Below are 23,824 nucleotides of genomic sequence, written 5' to 3' on the forward strand. Positions count from 1 at the left end.
AGATGGAACCATTCTGAAGCATAAAATTTAAGGCTGGATTTTAGGGAATTTTTTTTCGATTTTTCAATATTTTGGGGATTGAAAACGGGGTGTTCCGGATGAGATATGGAAATAAAACTTTTTCAAGTGTCTTTTGACATTAGATGGAACCATTCTGAAGCATAAAATTTTAGGTCTGGATTTTAGGGATTTTTTTGGAATTTTTTTTCTATCTTACAATATTTTGGGGGTTGAAAACGGGGTGTTCCGGATCAGATAGGGTAATGAAACTTTTTTTAGTGTCTTTGGACATCGGATGGATCCATTCTAAAGTATAGAATTTCAGATCTGGAATTTAAGGGATTTTTTAGCATTTTTTTCAATTTCATTATATTAGGGGTTGAAAACGAGGGTGTTCCGGATGAGACAGGGGAATGAAACTTTTTTATTATTTTTGGATATCAATTATAACGATTCTGAAGCATACAATTTTAGGTCTGGATGTTAGAGGGATTTTTCCTAATTTTTCGCTATGTTAGGGGTTGAAAACGAGGGTGTTCCGGATGAGATAGGGGGTTGAAACTTTTTCGGGTACCTTTTCTCATCAAATAGACCTATCTGAAACTTTTAAATGTTAGGTCTCGCACAAAAATTTTTTTTTGTAAATTCGATTTTTTAAAACGTTGCAAACTTCAGCGAGGTCAAATATTGACCGATTAACTGCTTTTTAAAAAAGGCTTTTAAATTTTTTTATAAGTAAACAAATATGACGAAAAAAATGGCCATTGTTTCTATTTGACGCTTCCGGTGATCGTCAATAACATGAAAATGATTGAAATCGCCTAAGTATCGTAGAGTAACATTAGTAAAATATATTACATTATTATATAATAAACAAAAACAATTTTTATAAACAAATTATTTGTTGCAAGAATGTTTTTTGCGATTTTCCATAATTTTACGTTTTTTATGTTATATTGCAAAAATTTCAATAAAGAAAACATAATGATAAAAAATTTCTTTTTGAGATTATTATTAATATTATAAACTTTAATAAAAAAAATGCACCATTCAGGCATTTTTCGAAAGAAAAATGCGATTTTTCTGTTGTCATTTTTTTAATTAGCAATTTTATGAAAATTTTAGAAAAAATCATGATTTGCTGGTTAATCTTATCATCTTTTTTCAAACAAATTTAATAAACAAATGCATTATTCGGACATCTGCTGGTAGAAAATGTTTTCTTTTTTCAATACCAATGCTTTCAGTTGGGAATTTCATGGCAATTTCAGTAACATTCATAACTAGTTGATAAATTGTTGTTTTTTGAGAAACAAGTTTAATAAACAAATGCATTATTGGAGCAGCTGTCTATAGAACAATTTTTTTGCGATGTCAGATATTTTAATTGGAATCTTCATTAAAAAAATCAGAAACTTTCATGATAAGTTGATAAATTTTATGAATTTTTAAGATGAATTTGATAAACAAATGAATTATTCGGGCATCTGTGGACAGAAAAATGAGTTTTTTCGAAGTCAGTCTTTTTAATTGGAAACTTCTTGATAATCTCAGAAAAATTCAGAAGTAGTCAATGAATTTTTTGTTATTAAAAAAATTAATAAACAAATGCATTATTCGAGCAACTGTACGAGGGAAAAATTCTTTTTTTTTATGTCAGTCTTTTTAATTCGGAACTTAATGATAATTTCATCAACACTCATACTTTGTTGAAAAGTTCTATGATGTTTTAATCAAATTTAATAAGCATATTCACTATCTGGGCATTTTTCGACGAAATAGTTTATTTTCCAATCTCAATCCTTTCAGTTTAATTTTGCATTACTTTCATTCTTTTAATAACGCTGCAGCTTCAAGATAATGCATTTGTTTTTTAAATTTGTTTAAAAAAAAATATAAAATTTCTCAACTAATTATGAATTTTGCTCTCTGTGCAGAGAAGCGCGAATAATGAATTTGTTTGATAAATTCGTAAAAAAAAAATTAAATTTATCAACTAATGATGAATTTTGCTGAATTTACTATGATGATCCAAATTAAAAAAGTTGTCATCGAAAAAAAATAATTTTTCTTTCTCCAAATGCCTTATATATGCATTTATTTAAATGAAACATCAAATTTATCAACAAATTATAAAGTTTTTTAAAATTAGCATAATGTTCCTGATTAAAAGAATGACATCGAAAAGAACGAAAATTTTCTGTCAAAAAATGCCTGATTAATGAATTTATGTATAGTATTACAATAATAATCTCAAGAAGAATGTTCTTCATAATTATATTGTTTTTATCCAAATTCCTTGGAATATAATTTAAAAAATGTTTATTTATCAAAGAATTGAAAGCCAATTTTTAAAATCAGGCTCGATAATTCGCTCAGAAACCTTATAAACTTTTTCTTAATATTTTTTTTGTCCAAAGCGGCAGAAAACTTAATTTGGTAATTCATCTAGTCTGGTTAAAAATTTTGTTTTCTATTTGAAAATTTAATTATTTTGCTGAAAATGCAACTTTATTGTTAAAAAGTAATATTTTTATCAAAAATTCATCTACTTTGTAAAATATTCATTTTTTCAGTTAAAGGTACATCTCGTTGGATGAAAATTGAAATTTTTTGATGAAAATTCGTTTTATGTTCGGTTAAAAATAAATTTTCAAAACTAAAAATTAAACTATTCAATTTTTCGTTAAAATATGATCTTTTTCAGTTAAAAATTTATCTTTTCCATTTAAAAATCTAACTATTTGTTGAAAAATGTATTTTTTCTATTTGAAAGTTTAATTTTTTGATTGAAAATTTATGTATTTTGTTTTAAATTCGTTTTTCTTGAAAGAAATTCAATTTTCTTAATAAAAAATGTATCCTTTTTGGATAAAAATGCAATTGTTTGTTTGAAATGTCAACTTTAAGAATTCATCTTTTCTAGTCGAAAAGTAGATTATTTGACTTAAAGTTGAACTGCTTAATAAAAAAATTAATTCCTTTGATTAAGGATTCCTAACTATAGTTGAAACTTGAATTATTCGCTTAAAAATAAACTCTAATGTTAAAAACTCTACTGTTTTGTAGAAAATTCATCTTTTTCTAGAAAATTCAGCAATCAGATAGAAAATTATACTATTTGGTTAAAAATTAAACTTACACGGAAATTATGGCCTTCATGAAATTCATGTAATTAATGGAATTCAAGGGATTCATGAAATTCAAGGAATTCATGACAATCACGGAATCTGCTGAATTCATGGAATTAAAGAAATTCTCGAAATTTATTGCATTCATGAAATTTACGGAATTATGGAATTTAAGGAATTCGCGGAATTCATGGAACATTAGGAATTCACAGAATAGAAGAAATTCAAGGAATGTATGGAATTCATGGAATTGATAAAATCCTAGGAATTTACTGAAATCACGGAGTTTAAAGAATTCACTGCAATAACGGAATTTGAGAAATTCACGGAATTCATCGAGTTTATGGAATTTACGGAATACACTTAATTTATTAAATTCATGGAACTCACGAATTAGTTAACTTCCTTAAATCGCTTGAATTCTGTAAATGCCGTGAATTACTTGAATTCTGTAAATTCCTTGAATAGCTCTAATTCCGTAAATTCCTCGAATTACTTGAATTCTGTAAATTCCTTGAATACCTGAAATTCCGTAAATTCTATGAATTTTGTGTAATCCATGAATTCCGTAATTTCCACGAATTCCGTGTATTCCATAAATTCCGTGAAGTCTACGAATTTCTTGAATTTCATGAATTTCTTGAGTTCTGTGAATTCTTTGGATTCCTTAAATTCTGTAGATTCCGTTAATTCCTTGCATTCCGTGAATTCCATGATTTGTCTAAATTTCTTGAATTCCTAGTCTCCTAAATTCCATTAATTCCCTGATTTTCTTAAATTTCATAATTTACGTGATTTCCGCGAAATCCCTAATTTTTTTAAATTCCGTGAATTCGGTGAAATGAATCAATTTACTGAATTCCGTAAATTAGGTAAATTGATTGAATTCCGCAAATTCCACCAATTGCGAAAATTCCTTAAATTCCATGAATTCTTTTAATCTCGTGAATTTCTTGAATTCCGTCCATACCGTGAATTCCTAGAATTCCGTGAACTCCTTGAATTCCGCTAATCCCATTAAATCCGTGAATTCCGGATGTTTTATGAATTCCGTGAATCCCTTGAATTCCGTAAATTACACGAATTCATTAAATTCCATGAAATCCTTGAATTCTATAAATACGCGCGCTATACACTATATATTAACAAAAGTTTTGGATCCGTCAGAAAATTTTTTTCTAGAAACAAGTGTTCTGAGAAATGATTTACATACTACTGGACTTTTATTATAAAATTCCAATATATGTGAAGTAACATACCAATGCCAGCAGGTGGAAAGTACAACATTTTGCATTTTAGCGTTACCTTACTTTTCGGAAATAAACTACCAATTGGTATGCAAGTGGTTAAACCATTATTTTTCGTTTTAAAATTTCTGAGAAAGCGAATGCCATACGGTAATTAATTGTTCAAAAATTATATAGATTTTTGCAACATTCACATTGTTTTTTCATTAGGTTATACAAGTTCGAATCGTATGACAATGATTGGAAAGAATAATGCAATTTCGAAAAAGTATAACTAACACATTTACACGCCGTAAGTTTATTAAAAGTACTTTTCATTATTTACATACACGGTAAAAAATACGTTTTAAAATTGCACTTCAAAGTGTAAATTTATACCTACACAATGTCACTTTAGATGCATTAATATTACAGGTTAGAAAGAAAATTTCCACATGTTGTGTAGAATGACGTCTCTTACAGATTTAATTCTATGACTTTGCATGAATTCATACGACGTGTTGAAAATCACTACGTTCAGAGTGTGTAAAAAAAGGACTCATGCTGAACATAGTAAAATTCCCCAGACTGGTAAAATTACCGACCGCGCATTAATTTTTATTTTATAACGAAAATTTCTCCACTTTATAGTGATTTTAGATTCGTCCGTATAATATTCCACATTTGTATAATTTTCGCGATAGAGCTTTTTTTCGCTCTTTTGTTTGTGTGTTATGAGCGAACGTACATTTTAGATTGCAACCTTTATTGCTCACTTATGGCGAAAGCATAAATGCGAGCAAATGATTTTAAATTACAAATTTTATGTGATATACGCTTGCGTAATTATAAATATATTCTTAATATGATCCTAATGATTTAAGTATTTGAGGTTAGGTTGATATTTTAGAGAAATTTTCCACTTTCCGATGTTTTACTTAACGTCACATATTCAATTTCAGTTCAGTTGAGAATTTTACACTTTTGTTCAATTTTATAAATTTCTATACTAATGTTATGCCGCTGCACGTGAGTCCACTTTTTACATACGTTTAGCGTACTAAAATTCCACAACCTTTTGTTACAGTGTACGAAAAATAATAATTCCGTGAATGGCATACACGAACTACTTGTTTTTAGAAGTTCAGTTTTTTGAAAGTTTCATTAATTATATCAAGGTTTCATACACCCGGAAATCGTATGCCAGTTAGCTTCCACTGATTAAATTTTCTCAAAGTTTCACAAACACCATTTTGCATACGCTAATTCATCGTTCGGAAACATCAATTTTTTCTTACAAATTGATAATGTTCTTATATTGTGTAGTGCAAGCAAGTAGTCTCATTTTATTTGCTCATAATTCGTCAAATATTTATAATACTATCAGACCCGGCCGCGAGTTGCCGTGGCTCAGCTATAATACATTGAATTTATATCATACTAAACTTGGCGCCATCTGTTGACTGCTTACAGAATCGACATAACGTGAAATGTTAAAGTGTCGGTCAACAAACTAACTTACACCGCCATCTGTTTGAAACTTACAAAGTATACAAATAAAAACATTTAATTTGCAATGCAAAAATATTGAGGTAATTAAATGAGATAAAAAGTATCTTATCCTTTAGGTTGGACCAAATTACACACATTATACAAAATTTTATCAAGATCGGCTAAGTAGTTTCGGAGTTTAGTGGCGACAAACATCGTGACACAGGATTTTTAAATATGCAGATTGAGTACTTAAATTGGCATACGTTAAAAAATCAACTATTTCATAGAAACTTCACGTATATCGTTGAAAATTCGTCTTTTTGGGTAAAAAATCATTCTTGTTCGTTGAAAGTTTAACTTTTTGGTTGAGAATTCAACTTTCTTGTAAAAAATTAATCTTTCTTAATTAAAAATAAACTTTTTTCTTTAAATTCATATTTTTCGATATAGTCCTCTGTTTTTAAAAATATTCTACTTTTAGCTTGAAAAGTTTGTTCTTTCTTCAAAAAGTCATCATTCATGGGAGAAAAGTCATTTTTCTTGGTTGAAAATGAACTTTTTTGATCAAAATTAAATTATCTTCTAAAAAATTTGTCTTTTTGTCTTGAATACTCAAATATTTAATTAAATTTGAGTTTTCTTTAAATTAGAACATTTGTTTAAGAATGCATCTTTGAATTCTGAAAATGTAATTATTTGTTTAGAAAATCAACTATTTTGTTAAGAAATTATTATTTTTAGAAAATTTAACTATTTTGTTGAAGTCGTTATTTCTATTTAAAAATACAACTACGTTGTTAAAAATCATACTTTTGAATTGGAAATTCATCTTTTATGGTAGAAAAGTCATCATTCTTAGTTGAAAATTTATCTTTCTTGGTTGGAAAGTAACTTTTTTGCTAAAAATTCAATTTTCTTAAAAAAATTTTTATTTATGACTTAACCATTTTTCCTATTTAGTTAAATCTTAACCATTTTTTTAAAAGTCGTCTCTTTTATTGGAAAGTTCATCTATTTGGTTGTTTATTCAACCATTTGGTTGAAAATTTGTCTTTTGTGTTCGCAATTTTCTGGAATTCAGTCAGTCTGAGAAGCTATTTTTATCTGTATAAGAAATAGGATCATTTTTCCTGCGAAAAACAGATTAAGATTTTTCATTTGTTTATTTAAAGTATTTATATTAAAGATAAATGTTGAGTATTACTAATTTCCGGGAAAAATATAGAAATTTTCTATTTGTTCACTTTAATTACTTATAATAATGCTGAAAGTTATGTGTTAACAATATTTTATATTTGAGCAAGTCCCTCAAGTTACTTCGATTCATATTAGACGAAAAAAGGATGCAAATTTTCTATTTAATCAATTAAATTATTTATAACAAAGTTAAATTTTAGGTATGAACTATTTAAGGAAGTTTAATAAGTCTGAAAAGCGACTTCGATACGTAGTAGATTGAAATAAAATTTTTCGCGATTTGAATTGTGATTTGTAAATTTGGTTTTTAAAAAAAAGGTTGAAGAAAGTTTAATAGTAAATTCCATATTTGCAATTAAATTTTGAATATAAATATTTCAGGATGGCCTCTCAAAACAAAACCAAATTTTCGCTGTTTTTCTTTCAAAAAAGATTTTTCCAGGTCATTAAAATTAAAACATTCAAACTTTCAAACCGGATACAGTTTTTCAATTTAGGTATCAAATACTTCACTACAAAAGCAAAGCATTAGAATTTCTTCTGAATTAAAATTAATTAAAATTAAAATTAAAAATGTTCAGTTTATGAAATTATTGAACTTTTAATGATGAAAAATAAAAAAAATAGAAGCCCTTTGATGTAACAACTAAAAATCTGACCCATCTAACGATTTTTTCAGTGTAGTTCTGTACTGCAATCCTTTAAATGAAAGACGAGATTTACAATATCATCGTGCAGGGGAAATTATCAGTGGATTCGTTAGCAGCATGTTTCTGATTGGGTACGATGGTGAGCCATTTCCATTGGGTGATAATTAGACGCGTATTCCCTGCCCGAACGCCTTAACAACCCAATATCTGTTACCTTCCTATTATCTCTTGTTTTCGAACGAGAACGAAACAATTCAATGCTATCAAGTGTATGTAGATAATTTCTGATCAAAGAGAAGAGGAAATGCAGATATTCTCTCATCAAAGAGAAGAGAACAAATTTTGTTGGTCATCCGTTTTCTATAAATACACAACTTTTATGTCAAAAATAAATAAGTGTCGAAATCCATATAATCCGAGGTTTCGAGACGGCTTTGTGTCTTTTTCAAGGCTACAACATCAAAAAAATTATATCAAGCTAAACTTTAATACTAAATATAAAAGGGAAATCTTTAAAACAATTGTAGTTTGAAAAACAATCGAAATTGAAGCACCAGTATGAAATAATTAATAATAATTAAGGGTGTTGGTTAAATTTAGTTAAAAAATGTTTTTTTTTTATAGGTAGGGCACTGATTCATTACATAAAATTTATCCGAATATTTGAGAACAAAAGAAAGAAAACTTGCCACTTATTCGGGGTTTCGTGTGATACTCAGATCATCAAAACTTTGATAGATAAACCATTTTGCTGAGGAAATAATTATTTTGACGGAAAATTTTCGTTTTCCGAAAGGGAGAGAACTACGGTTAGCAGACGACAGCATCTGAACACTGAGATCCGTTCGTACATTTGTTGTCTTATAACAATTTTGACATCGAAGAAGTACACCAAACTCTCGCTTTCAGTCCAGTGTCGGGTGTTGCCTTAAAATGTCCTTGGACTGATTTCGGGAGGACAGAAACGTGAACAGTGAGTCAAAAAGATACTCATTTGATGTTTAATTTAACAATCTCAAGGATGGATAAGTTAAATATTATGTTTGTAGTCACTTTTATCATTCGAGTTCGGCCAAAAATTGATTTTTTAATCAATTCGATACTGACATGGTTAAATAATGCGCAAACTTCACAACGGAGTAACTGACGCGACAAAGCAGTTATTTCGTTTATCCCTACTGTAAGTTAGAATTTTGCGGAGCGTGTGAGGTTCTCAAAATTATATATGTGATTTTCTTTGATTTTCCGTGATTTTGTGTGATTGGGAATGGTAAGTATCTATTTTACCTAATGTAGAAGCCTCGAGATTTCTCGAGACCAAGAGTTTTTAGATTAGAATTAGAATAATACAATTTTTTAAGTTGTATTACTGTAATTATTTTATTAATCGCTTAGAATTATTTTAAAAATAAATTAATCTATAACATGATTCATTGTCCTTTAATGTTCTTTTGCAGGATATGGCACCGACAGGACGTAATTAAGTAGAGCTCATGAAAAGTTGCCAATGCAGTCAACAGATAATCGAGCTATTTCTAGGTACAATTTTTTTGGTTAAAATTAACTGTTTAGTAACAAATTTATATTTTCGGGTAGAAGATTCAACGGTTTCACAGAAATTTAGTTTCACGCGTTTAAGGGCATGTGACACAGCTAAATACCTATATTACCGACCTCACTTTATCAGTTCACTGAATGTTTTTTTGAGCCTAAGAACTTTTTTTGTAAATAAAATATCGAGCTGAAATATTGGAAAATGTATCAGAGTACAATAAAGTACGTTTAGGTACTGCATTTTGGTAGGAACTTCACTGAAAATTACTTCATCTTTTTTTCTGAACCTCGACATTTTTTGAACGTTCGAACTTTTTTTATACATAAAATATCGATCTCAAACTTTGAAAAATGCAAGAGCCGAAAGAAAACTGCGTTTAAGTACAAAGCTTAATGATAAAAGATGTAAAAAAAAATATTTCTACTATCAATTCCGTCGGCATCAGCCGGTAACGTTGTACACGAAAATACGAACTCTGGCGGCCACTAGACGAGGCTCTAGAGGGTTCGTATTTTCGTGTATAACTTTACCGGCTGATGCCGATGGAATTGATAGTTGAAATATACTTAAACGTAGTTTTCTTTCGACTCTTGCATTTTTCAAAATTTGAGATCGATATTTTATGTATAAAAAAAGTTCGAACGTTCAAAAAATGTCGAGGTTCAGAAAAAAAGATGAAATAATTTTCAGTGAAGTTCCTACCAAAATGCAGTACCTAAACGTACTTTACTGCACTCTAATATATTTTCCAAAGTTTCAGCTCGATATTTTATTTACGAAAAAAGTTCTTAGGTTCAACAAATATTCAGTGAACTGATAAAGTGAGGTCGGTAATATCGGTATTTGGCTATGTCACATGCCCTTAAGTTCAATAATTTAAATAAATCTTTTTTCATTCTGGACTGAAAAATGTGTATTCATTGAAAATTCGTCTTTCTGGTCGAAAAATTCATCATTTTATTTGAAAATTCATCTCCTTCGTTGAAAATAGGGCTATTTTGTTAAGAATTCTTTTTTTTTTGTTTGTAAATTTTTTCCACTGAAAATTTAGCTTCAAATTTTTGATTGGAAATTTATCCAGTGAGATGGAAAATCAACTATTTGTCTGAAAAATCATTCATTTTGTTGAAAAATGGTCTGTTCTAATCGAAAATTAATCTTCTTGTTTGAAAATTCGTCTTTATGATTTAAAATTTTTTAACATATCATTCAAAAGTCCTACAAAGGAAAATCTTTTTAATTAAATATTTTAGATTTGTGCATTGTAAGCTGAATAATTTCATGATTGAATAAGTTAACAAGGGAAATTAACATTTAAAAAAAGGCAAAAATTGCATTATTTAAATTTATTAATTATTTAATTAGTTTCTTCAAAATATAAAGAGAGAAACACAGAAGATTGCAAACCCTATTGCTGTTAGATGTGTAATTCGTTCTCCACCGGTTTTCCAGCAATCAGCCGTATTTCCTGACGTAAGTAAAATGTATAATTTTCAGTGGTATAGCGGAGGATATAGCCGTACAAGAAAATATGACCTGGCGGTACTTTCTATAAACTACGTTATCAGTGGGGCAGGGGGGGGGTGAAAAACGCTACAAATACTTTAATAAAAATTCATTTTTGTACTCCAAATTTTTATCTCTTTCGTTGGAAATAATTTTTTTAAACTGCCGTTAAACTATTTTATTTTTGGTTGAAAATTGATCTTTTTTACCTAAAAATTTATCTATTTGGTCCCAAATTGATCGTTTTTAGTTGAAAGTTCAACTTTTTGTTAAGACATTCACGTGATTTGTTAAAAATTCCTGCATTTTTTAATAAAATTGATCTTTCTTGTAGAAACTTAATTTTCTTGGTGAAAAATTTATCGTTCTTTGTTAAAAATGCAATTGTTTGGTTTAAATAGCAACTGTTAAATGCTTCGTTGGAAGTTAAATTATTTCATTTTAAATTTACTTTAATGGTAAAAATTATACTGTCACGTAGAACATTCATATTTTCGGCTCGAATAATCATAAATATTGTTAAAAATTAAACTTCATTGTTAAAAAAAATCATATTTTTGGGTTGGACATTTAACTTTCTTGTAGATAATTCGTCTTTTGGGATTCAAAATTTAATAACTTTTTTTTTAAATTCATGTACTTTGTTCATTTTTTCAATAAATTTATTAACTTTGTAGAAAATTAATTTATGTGTAGTAAAAAATGATTTTTTCATCTCAAAAATCTATCCAGAACTTTACAAAATTTGATTCTGTTTATTAAATGAGTTGGAAATTTGTCTTTTTTGATAGAAAATTAATCTTTTTGATCGAAAATTATTTTTTTTTAATTAAAAAAATTTAAAAAAAATTTCTTTCAAAGTTTTTCTTATCACAGTTTTCATTTGAAAATTTAGCTATTCCATTTTTGGTTAAAACTTCATCCCGTTTATTGTATAGGTTAAAAATGTAACTGTATAGGAAAAGATTCATGTATTTTGTGGAAAAATTGTCTTTTTGAACAGAAAGTTAATCTTGTTTGTAGAAAGTTCAACTTTTTAGGCGAATATTGAATTATTTGATAGAAAATTCATATATTTTGTGAAAAAGTCGTCTTTTTTGTAGAAAGTTATTCTTGTTTGTTGAAAGTTCAACTTTTTGGTTGGGAATTTAGCAATCTTGTTAAAAACTCAGCTTTTCCGACTAAAAATGTCTACTGTTTTCTAAACCATTCAATTTTTTAGCTAAAAAACTTTACTCTTTTTTTGAAAATTTACCTTTCACTGTAAAAAAAGGCATGTTTCTTGGTTGAAAATTTATTTTTCTTTGTTGACGAGTAACATTTTTACTACAAGTTCAACTGTTGTCGGAAAAATTCTTCTTTTTGTGTTGAAAATGTGAGTATTTATTTAAATCTTTAACTATTTTTTTGAAAATTTGTCTCTGTTACTGAAAAGTTTATATATTCGGTCGCTTTATGTACCTGTTTGGTTGAAAATTATTTTGTTCTTTCAAATTTCGTCTTTCAACTTTAACTTTCAACTTAAATTCTCATTCAAAAATAATAAAAATTATTTTGTAACAATTTTTTATTTCGTAGGAATGATTTAATTCTCATGTTAATAAGACTTGTATCTTCCAATATATAATATTCAGTGTTTTGCAACTGTATGAGCGCAAGAATAAATAAATTACATATAACATATTTTTGTTTAACTTAAATGTACAAAATTTTTGTCGTTTCGTTTAACTTTGTGTAACTTTCAAAATATATATTGAGTAAATTTTTGTTATTATTTATGTATACAAATAAAATATAAATATTTCTCTTTAAAAAGTTTTAGTTTACTTATTTAATCCTTTGATTAATATTTGACATATTTTTAAAAACCTAATTGATTTGGCCACATACCATAAATATCACGTAATGTCGGTATTTCCAGACAGACATTCGGTTTTATTAAAAAACTAGCATGGGGTTTTAATAACAGAACATATATGTAATTGGAAATATACCCACATCAGGTGATGTTTCTGCTATGTGGCGAAATTAATTTTCTAGTTTTTTTTTTTAAATAATAAAAAAAAAACATTGGACTTCCCGAGAAAGTGGATTCTATTATAAAAAATAGTGATTCTGATTATCAGCGATAGTTTTTTTGACTAAAAGGGATAATCATTTTGAGTATATGAACATCATAGATTTAAACATTTTCTATATTCTACGTGAATATTTTTGTGTGTTCAAGTTGAGACTTTAAGATAATCGAGCACACACTCCCGGGATCGTAAACTTTACACTCTGAGATAGTGATCCTAGCCTTCAAATTTTGACACACAAGAATCGCAAGCTTGACATTCTACGATAGTGAATCCGAACATTAAATTTTGACACGCAACGGATGGTACTCTCAACTATTTAGGATGCTGTCCCATAGTCAAAACTCAAATGTAGTCAGTCTGACACTAAATTTTCAATCTGACCATCTATTTTTCTCCGTGTATATACAGGGTGGACAATCTGGGGCTTACATACATAGCGAGTGGAATGCTACCCAAATTGCACAACAGCAGGGGAGAAGCCATTATACAGGGGTATTTTCATATTTCGCGCGTTTAAAGTTGTATTCGGATCGGCCATTCGGCCAAGTCCGTGCATCTTCGGATCAAGTTTATGATAGTTTCCATGGTTGCGTTCGAAAGTTCAAACGGTTATGTTCAAATTCACCTGTTTGCCCTAATCGCTGTCAGTAAATATAGGCAATGTTAATTTAAAGTTTACGCATGTAATATTTCATTCATTTTATTTGAAACATTTCCTGTCTATTCATAACATACTTTTTTATGCAGTAAAAATAAGCGTTAAACACACTTCACTCTTCGCCCACTGGAAGCACAGAATATTATTACTATTTTATAGTATTTGTCACTTAGCAGCTATTCTATAATGTTATTGGCACAGAAAAAAAATGACGTTTACTTCTCATTTCACATGTCTCACTTCATTATTAATTAAACACTTTTATTATTTGTAATTACTATCTAACATAACCTATACTGTTTTGACACTTCTATCCATTTGAAGTTTCGAAACCAACCATGGAAACTATCATAAACTTGATCCGAAGATGCACGGACTTGACCGAATGGCCGATCCGAATGAAACTTTAAAGGCGCGAAATATGAAAATACCCCTGTGTAATGGCTTCTCCTCTGCTGTTATGCAATTAGGGTAGCATTCAACTCGCCATGTATGTAAGCTCCAGCGTGTCCACCCTGTATAATGTCGCAACCGCTCTCGCCCTGCTCCCCTGAGAAACTGTTGGAGTCAGCAGTTCTAAGAAAGCCAAGAACGGGGTGACTGAAATCGAGAGTTTGGTGTATTCTAAGGTCTCTCTGTACATACCAAGACCCACGATTTGATGATGGTGAACCTAAATTTTGCAAAAACGTCGCGAAACGGAGAAAAATCCAGAAGGAATTGACAATGTCGTTCGCAACGCGAGGGTAACAACTCATTCACACACCTTTAGAATTCTGAGCCGGTCATATTACTTGGAGAACGGTAACAAGAATGAGAATATTATCGAGAATATAACCAAGAAATAAATTCTCTGAGAATTTATGAGAATCTCAGAATTTATTTTTATTAATAGAAAATTGAATTTTTCGTTAACTTTTCGGTTGAAAATTCAACTCTTTTTTTAACAGTTTGTCTTTTCGTAAAAAATTGACTTTTTGTTTAAAAATTATATTTTGGTGTTGAAAAATGAACTGAAATATTTTCTGGATGAAAGTAACACTTATAAAAAAATTGGTTTTTTATTACAAATTCATCTGTTTTAGTACAAAATTGATGTTTTTTGGAAAAAATTCAACTATTTGGTAGAGAATTTATCTATTATGTTAAAAATTCATCCTTTTTGGTTGAAAAAATTCGTCTTTATGGATTGAAAATTTAATTTTTTTTTCGTAAAAACTTATTTTTTTGTTAAAAAAATGCAATCTTTGATGTTACTGAGTTAACTGGAATCTTTTTTTTATAAAAACTCAACTTTTTTGTAATAAAAAATTCTTCTGCTTCAAGACAAATTTTATATTTTGTGATAAAAATGCAACTATTTTCTAGAGAATTCAACAATTTAGTTAAAAAGTTATCCTTTTCGGTTAAAAATTCGTCTTTTTGGATTGAAAATTTAATTTTTTTAGTAGAAAATTATATCTTCTTAAAAAATTCATAGTTTGATCGTGAAAACTCGAATAAAATCTTTTTCCACAGAAAGTTCAACTTTTTTTTTTGAAAATTTATCTTTTTGATTTAAAACTTCATCTGTTACAGAAAAAATTTCATTTTTTGTATGAAAATGCAACTTTTTGGTTAAAAATCGTTCTTTTTTGCTTGATAATTCAACTAATTTGTAAAAAAGATTTGATTGAATCGCTTTGTTAAGAAATCACTTTTTTGTTAAAGATTTATATTTTAAATTGAAAAGTTATTTCGCTGGTTAAAAGTTTTATTATCTTGTTATAAATTAATATTTTTTAATTGAAAATTCAACTACTAGGGTCAAATTTAAACTACATTGTGAAATTTTGTTATTGAAGGCTCAAATGTCTGGTTGAAAATTTAACTGTTTAGTGGAAAATACTTCTTTTTTTTTGTTTAGAATTCATTTTTTAACAGAAAATGGAACTTTTCCAAATTCGCGTTTTTTTTGAAAAAAAGTATTATTAAATCTTTTTAGGTTGAATATTCAGCTACTATTATGTTAAAAATTCCAGTATTTTGTTAAAGAGTTATCTTTTAAAGTAGAAAAACTTTTTTTTTATTTGAAATACAGTAATACATTTGAAAATTAAAAATTTGTATATGTAACACTGTAATTCCTGAATATTTCTGTGCTAGAAAATAATTTATATCAACCGCTGATATAACCTGGACAATAAAAATATTGTTAAAAATCATAAATTATCTTAAATTCTTTTAAATTTTCCTAAATTCTGTCATATTCTCGGTTATATAACCTGAACTTAAATTCTCGGGAATTTAAGAACTCTACACACCTTGTTTGCTGCCGTTCAGATACTGTAGCGCTATATGTAGATTTCTTCATTTCACAAAAAAAACATTTTCCTACAATATAATCATTTCCTAACCAAAAGGGTTTATTTCTCAAAACTTTGGTGATCGGCGAAACCGGGTTGAAAATTAGTGAAATAAAGTGAGAATATTTAAAATTGAATACCGCGAGGATTTTGAAATTTATGAAGGACATTTTTTTGGTGAAAATAGACACAGCCGTCTGACATACAACGTATGTCAAAAAACATTTACGTCAGATAAACTTGATCTTTTTGCAGATAAATTTTATCTTTCGTTAGATAAACGTGATGCAACATTTTTATCTTTTTGAAGAAATTTATATTGGAAGAGATTGAAATGAAAGCAATATTTTAATTAAAAAAATTCTCTTAAGACTATTCTTGTAAATATTATAAACAACTTTATTAAGAAAAGTCATTATTCAGGCATTTTTCGTGAGAAAAATTCGGTTTTTTCAATATCAATTTTTTAAAAATTAGGAACCTCATGATAATTTCAGAATAATTCATAATTTGTTAATACATTTTTTGGATTCTTTTTACAAATTTAATAAAAAAATACATTATTTGGGCATTTATCGACGGAAAAGCTTTTTTTTTAAATATCAGTCCTTTGAATTGAGAACTTTACGATAATTCCTTCATTCTTTGTATTCACACCCTCTTGTGTTGGCCAACTGTAAGTACTGAATGAAAAAAAAGAACTTTTTTTCTGAAATTAAAAAGACTGATTTTGAAAAAAAAGAGTTTCTACGTCGACAAATACATAAATAATGCATTTTTAAATTGAATTTGTTTAACAAAAACATAAAATAATCAACTAATTATGAATGTGACTGAAAATATTGTAAGCTTCCCAATTAAAAGGACTAACATTGAAAAACACGAGTTTTTCCGTCGACAAATGCACAAGTAATGCATTTTTTAAATTAAATTTGTTCAAAAAATCAAAAAATTTATCAACAAATTATGGATTTTCTGAAATTATCAAGAGGTTCCTAATTTAAAAAAAAATTGACATAGAAAAAACGAATTTTTCTTACGACAAATGCCTGAATAATGCATTTGTTTATTAAATTTATTTATAATATTATTAAGAATAGTCTTAAGAGAAATTTTTTTCATTACAATATTGTTTCCATTCAAATTTCTTGCAATATGACTTAAAAAACGTTAAATTATTGAAAATGATAGAAAACCCATTTTCAACAAATAATTTGTTTATAAATTTTTGTTTTGTTTATTGTATTATTATGGACTATTTTTATATAATGTAAATATATGAGACGTCGGCGATTACAACAATTTTCCAATTATTGACGAGCACCGGGAACGTCAAATAGAAAAAATGGTACGCTAGATTTTTGACAAACATTTACATTTGTAAATGTATATTTTCCGAACCAGCTTAAAATAAATAAAAAACTATAATCCAGTTTTCATGAAGTTTTCTCTATCTCGCGTTGATATTCTAAAAATAGGATTTTTGTTTTCATATAACTATTTATGGATAAAGGAAAATATCGTACAAGTCAACTTTTAGATATTTTAGGTATCTCGCATCTTTTGGCTAATATTGGCATTTTTTATTTTCTGCATAATACTTACGATTAATAAAAACAAAATTACGAGTCTTATTGGAAAATGGTCCAAAGAAATTTTGTAGGATTTTCAAAACCTATAATTTCTCTTTGTGACTGGTTTTCGTACTTGCGTCGTTTGGTTAAAAATTTAAATATCGTGGTGTAAAATTCCGGACAATTCTAATACTTTCTCAATCATACATTATCAGAATTTAACAAATTATAACAAATTTGTATCTCTTTTTTAAGCAAACAACTTTTGTCTATCAATTCCCTGTCTTAACTTTTGTCGCTCTCCCACAATTTTTTTATTTTTATTGTTAATGTCATTTTTTGATTAAAAACTGCTCGATTCGATCCGTTCATTTGTTCGAGATGTATCGTGTTTACAGACGGAAATTATGGAATTTACGGAATTCAAGAAAATCCGAGAATTTACGCAATTTACAGAATTAACGAAATTCATTGAATTCGCGGAATTCACGGAACTTAAGGAATTCATGAAATTCAAGAAAATCACGAAATTCTTGGACTTCACGTAATTTATGAAATTCATGGAATTTATGGAGTTTACGTAATTCAGGGAATTAATTGAATTCAATTAACCCCGTCAATTCCATGAATTCCGTGAATTTCACGAATTTCTTGAATTTCATTATTATTGTTAATTCCGTGAATTAAGCGTATTCCGGGAATTTCGTAAAGTCGATGAACTCAATGAATTCCACAAATCTAGTGAATTCTTTGAATTCCATAAATTTCGCTAAACCTTTCAATTCTATGAATTCCTTGAATTATTTGAATTCCGTGAATTCCATACATTTGGTGAGTTTCTTGAATTCCATGAAATCTGGCAATTTCTTAAATTTCATTAATTCCATAAATGCCATAAATTTCGCGAATTCCTTTAATACTGTAAATTCCGCGAATTAAGCGTATTCCGTGAATTCCGTAAAGTCGATGAACTCAATGAATTCCAAAAATCCAGTGAATTCCTTGAATTCCATCAATTTCGCTAATCCCTTCAATTCTAAGAATTTCTTGAACTATTTGAATTCCGTGAATTCCATAAATGTTGTGAGTTCCCTGAATTCCATTATTTTTCTACCAATTCCTCGAATTTTATAAATTTCGTAAATTTCATTAATTCCATAAATTTCGTGAATTCCTTTGATTAAATGGATTCCGCAAATTCCGCGATTTTCATGAATTCCTTGGATTCCGCAAATTCCGCGATTTTCATGAATTTCTTGAATTATTTGAATTCCGTAAATTGCATAAATTTTGTGAGTTTCTTGAATTCCATAAATTCCGTGAATTCCTTTAATTTCATGAATTCCTTAAATTTCATTAATTCCGTCAATTTCATAAATACCATAAATTTCGCAAATCCCTTTGATTAAATGGATTCCGCGAATTCCGTGATTTTCATGAATACCTTTAATTATTTGAATATCGTGAATTCCATAAATTTGGTGAGTTTCTTGAATTCCATGAAATCTGCCAATTTATTAAATTTCATTAATTCCATAAATGCCATAAATTTCTCGAATTCCTTTAATACTCTAAATTCCGTGAATTATGCACATTCCGTGAATTTCGTGAAGTCGATAAATTCCGTGAATTCCACAAATCCAGTGAATTCCTTGAATTCCATCAATTTCGCTAATCTCTTGAATTTCATGAATTCCTTGAATTCTATTAATTCCGTTAATTTCATAAATGCCATCAATTTCGCGAATTCCTTTTGTTCCACGGATTCCGCGAATTCCGTGATTTTCATTAATTCTTTGAATTCCATGAATTCCATAAATTTTGCGACTTCCTTGAATTCCATTATTTTTCTGCCAATTCCTCGAATTTCATTAATTCCATAAATGCCATAAATTTCGCGAATTCCTTTAATACTCTAAATTCCGTGAATTATGCACATTCCGTGAATTTCGTGAAGTCGATAAATTCCGTGAATTCCACAAATCCAGTGAATTCCTTGAATTCCATCAATTTCGCTAATCTCTTGAATTTCATGAATTCCTTGAATTCTATTAAATCCGTTAATTTCATAAATGCCATCAATTTGGCGAATTCCTTTTGTTCCACGGATTCCGCGAATTCCGTGATTTTCATTAATTCTTTGAATGATTTGAATTCCATGAATTCCATAAATTTTGCGAGTTCCTTGAATTCCATTATTTTTCTGCCAATTTCTCGAATTTCATTAATTCCATAAATGCCATAAATTTCGCGAATTCCTTTAATATTCTAAATTCCGTGAATTAAGCGTATTCCGTGAGTTTCGTGAAGTCGATAAATTCCGTGAATTCCACAAATCCAGTGAATTCCATCAATTTCGCTAATCCCTTGAATTTCATGAATTCCTTGACTTCCATTAATTCTGTTAATTTCATAAATGCCATAAATTTCGCGAATTCCTTGGATTAAATGGATTCTGCAAATTCCGTGATTTTCATTAATTCCTTAAAGTATTTGAATTCCGTGAATTACATAAATTTTGTGAGTTCCTTGAATTCCATAAATTTCGTGAATGCCTTCAATAGGGTTTTTTCCAAAGTCAGATATCATTTTGCAATAAATAGATCTTATAGTATATAAAATCCTAATTATAAAAACGCCCATAAAATATTTTTTACAAATCGTTTACTATTTTTAATTTAATATTAAAATATGGATTTTCTATCACGATGTCGATTGAAGGGTCCCTTTAACGTCGAAGGGGTCGAATTTTCCACCAATCGCAGCTTATGTTTCAGTGATTCTCAAATATATTCTTCTGTGTCGATGTTTTGTTTTGGTTATGTGCGTATCGAAGATAGAAGTCGCAAAATATTGTTAAAAAACATTATAAACATTGGAAAAACTTTTAAAACCAAAACTTTTTTATAAAGAATTAATTTAAAAAGTACCTAAATGTAGTCATGTTTACTGAACAATTCGTAAATAGGTACGATTTTGAAATACGTTAATAATTGCACTTACTGTTTTCCTTCAACATACTACTGACTCTTATACCCAATATTACAATAAGGTTTTTTTTTTGGTCACATAATCCTTATCAAATAAAGTTATCAAATCAAAATAATCAAAATTGACAGCAGACCGTGGCCAAACCTTTTTATCATGAGTTTCGCATCGTCACATTGATAGATAATTATGAGAACCTCTGAGTCACGTGACATCCACGTGACACCAATTTGAATAAGTGTTTTACCGCCTTCAATTTTTAATAATTTTTTTCTGTTGAACGACTCAAAAGAAAACAAAATTATAACGCACCTTCGATTCAAATTATAATGACGCATTAAAAAATTATTTTATCTAAAATCGCGAAACAACCCTATTCCATGAATTCCTTAAATGTCATTAATTCCATCAATTTCATAAATGCCATCAATTTCGCGAATTCCTTTGGTTAAATGTATTTCGTGATTTCCGCGATTTTCATGAATTCCTTGAATTATTTGAATTCCGTGAATTTCATAAATTTTGTGAGTTTCTTGAACTCTATTAATTGACTTTCATGAATTATTTGAATTATTTTAATTCCGTGAATTCCATAAATTTGGTGAGTTCCTTGAATACCATGTATTCTGCCAATTCCGCGAATTTCGTACATTTCGTGAATACCTTAACTTCCATGAATTCCGTGGATTCGGTAAATTCCTTGAATTCCATTAATTCCGTGATTCCCTTGTGCACAGTTTTCATCTTAAAAACGCTCTAATATATGTATTGGAATGCTGGACAGTGACTTCACGATTTACAACACTTATAATCCATTTATTTCAATTTCGCCATTCAAATACCATATTTACAATTTTACCTTATGCTTGTATTGTAGAAGTCTTTTAAAAGTGCTCCAGAATTTCAAACATTTTTAACAGTGTAGAATTCACTAAACCTAACTTTTAAAACGTTTTTTCTTGACTTTTTTTTTGTTTTTTCTTTATTTTGTAAACAATAATATTTAAGAGACGAAGCTAAAAATTATTCTTTTCTAAGTAGAATTCAAGTTGTCGCTCTCGCATAGAATTAATTTTATTTTCCAAGGGGATTATGCTTCATAGTTTTACTTGAATGGCGTCTCTTTAAGGTCTCAGGGGAACGAATAAGGGTTGTAAAGGAAGTCAACTAGACTCACCTCGTCGCCAGATCTCGATGCACAAAGTTCAGGTGTTCCAGGTAACGCATTCCCGAAGCGATTTGCGCTGCCATATAAATGAGACAGTTGAAACTGAAACGAGAACCGATATCGGTAAAACATTAAGCCACGGGGAAAAGCACCTACAAACTATGAAGCGTCAAACTGATTCAACTTCTTAGCAAAAGATAGTCCAGGAAACGAGGGATTTCGCCTCAGAATTTTTTCACGGTGATCCGATTCTTATACAAATTTAAAATTAAGTATATTTCCCCCTCTATAACAGAAGGTATATTGTGCCAATGTGTCATTTTGCCCAGAGGGTGGTATTCACCCCTTCTAGAGGGTGGAAAGTCAAATGTTGAAAATAACTGCAGAAATCGATAAAGGGATTAATTCTAAGCAAAAAGTGTTCTATATAGTTTTTTTGAAAAATCAATACTTTTTGGGTTACACATGATTGAAAATGTTGATTTTTCGTCCAAAAAACCACGGGTTTCAGCGGTTTTTCTCGAATAACTCGGAAAATTTAAACTCTACGAAAAAAAATCTCACAATGAAAATGAAGCTTATAAGAAAAAAAAAGATTGATTTTTTTTTTCATTTACGTAAGTGCAATAGGTGCTGAGATACGGCAGGATGAACATCACTCCTTGTCCGATGGCAACTAAATTTGCAGCGTTTAACGTGAAATAACTCAAAGAATTCACGTTTTAGACAAAAATTTGTTACACATTTTTTTTAAAGGTTATCCTTTTATAATTTACTTTACTTAGATGCTTATAATATATTCTGAAAGTTTTAGAAATGTAGGATGCATATTTTTTTAGATATTAAACTTTAAAAAAATTTTAATTTTTAAAAAATTACATTTTTTTTTAAAAATAACATGAAAAATATAAAACATAGAAAAAAATCTTAGATAGTAAAAATTTAGGATTTTTTCCGTAGAATATTTTGCTTTTTTATATTTCTGCAGGACAAAAATTTACCAAAATATCAATGTTAGACGTTAGCATTTAAGAGTGAAGGCCATGTTTTCAAGCCATTTATTTAACAAAATCTCGAAATACAGCACAAGAAAAAATATTCATATTTATAGGGTTTGTAGCTTAAACAATATATATACACACAACTTACACACACAACTTACACACACAACTTACACACACACACACACACACACACACACACACACACACACACACACACACACACACACACACACACACACACTGTATATACAAATTGATGTTTTATTTTAATAATGATATCAAACCATGAAAAAAGTTTTTTATAATATATATTTTCAGTAGGGGTGGTTTTTAAGGGTTGGAACGATGCGCTAAATATCAAATTAGTAATGGTGAGGAAAAACCTCATGATTTATGTTTTATGATAAATTTTAATGTAAATAATTAAAATATTTCAAAACGTTAAAAATGGTTTTTCTCGCATATTTTGCCAGTAGGGGTGGTTTATAAGGGTAGAAATATTGAGATTAATTATTTATTTTTCAATAAAGTATTAAAAAGATTTTTATTTATCATATACGCACCATACAACCATTTAAGATGAAAGAGACGTTTTTGAGTAAAATTGTCATTAAGGGTGGTTTTTAAGGGTTGAAGCGTTGTTAATATTATGTTATAGTACATCAAATATAATCCACAATGTAAAAGAATACTTATATTATATAATTATACTTGAATTTAACCAATAAAATCTTTATTATTATATTTATTTGATTTTTTAGCTTAAGGGGTGGTTTTCACCCATTTAAAATAAAAAGCACTCGTCATTCGAATATAGCTTCTGTTCTAAAGGTTCTAAAGGTTCTAAAGGTAGTATCTTATAAGTATCCCGAGTCGATTGCACTCTAAACGGACTACCCTCCACCCCCCAGCCACCCCTACAAATATAGGAAACACCACTACCCACCAACTGTATTTTCGAGAGATTTGACACTCTTAAACATGTATTCTGAGGTTAGCTCGGGTTTACTATGGTTTTCGGGGTCAGTGGACACCAGGCTCGTAATCAGCGAGCCCAAAAACCTATAACATATTTAAAAAAAAAATTTTTTTACCGTTTTTTCTCGGTTTGACCTTCAAATGACCTTCAAATGACCTTGAACCTAAAGCGATAGAGTTAAACGGATGCCAGATTCGTAATTAGCGACTCCAAAAACCTATAACGTATTTTTTTGGATTTTTTTACCGTTTTCTCTCGATTTGACCTT

General features: G+C 28.8%; 1 protein-coding gene across 1 annotated transcript in view; it reads right to left on the minus strand.

Moving 5' to 3' along the window:
* The window catches only part of LOC117176894 (discoidin domain-containing receptor 2-like), a 559,289-nt gene that overhangs the window by 9,450 nt on the left and 526,015 nt on the right, over positions 1 to 23,824 (minus strand). The window contains exon 15 of the mRNA XM_033367265.1: positions 21,583 to 21,675. Within this exon, the coding sequence (XP_033223156.1) occupies positions 21,583 to 21,675 (93 nt within the window). The remainder of the gene's footprint in view (positions 1 to 21,582; positions 21,676 to 23,824) is intronic.

This window comes from Belonocnema kinseyi, chromosome 7 (genome assembly GCF_010883055.1).
Source record: "Belonocnema kinseyi isolate 2016_QV_RU_SX_M_011 chromosome 7, B_treatae_v1, whole genome shotgun sequence".
In the NCBI taxonomy this organism is placed as follows: Eukaryota; Metazoa; Arthropoda; class Insecta; order Hymenoptera; family Cynipidae; genus Belonocnema; species Belonocnema kinseyi.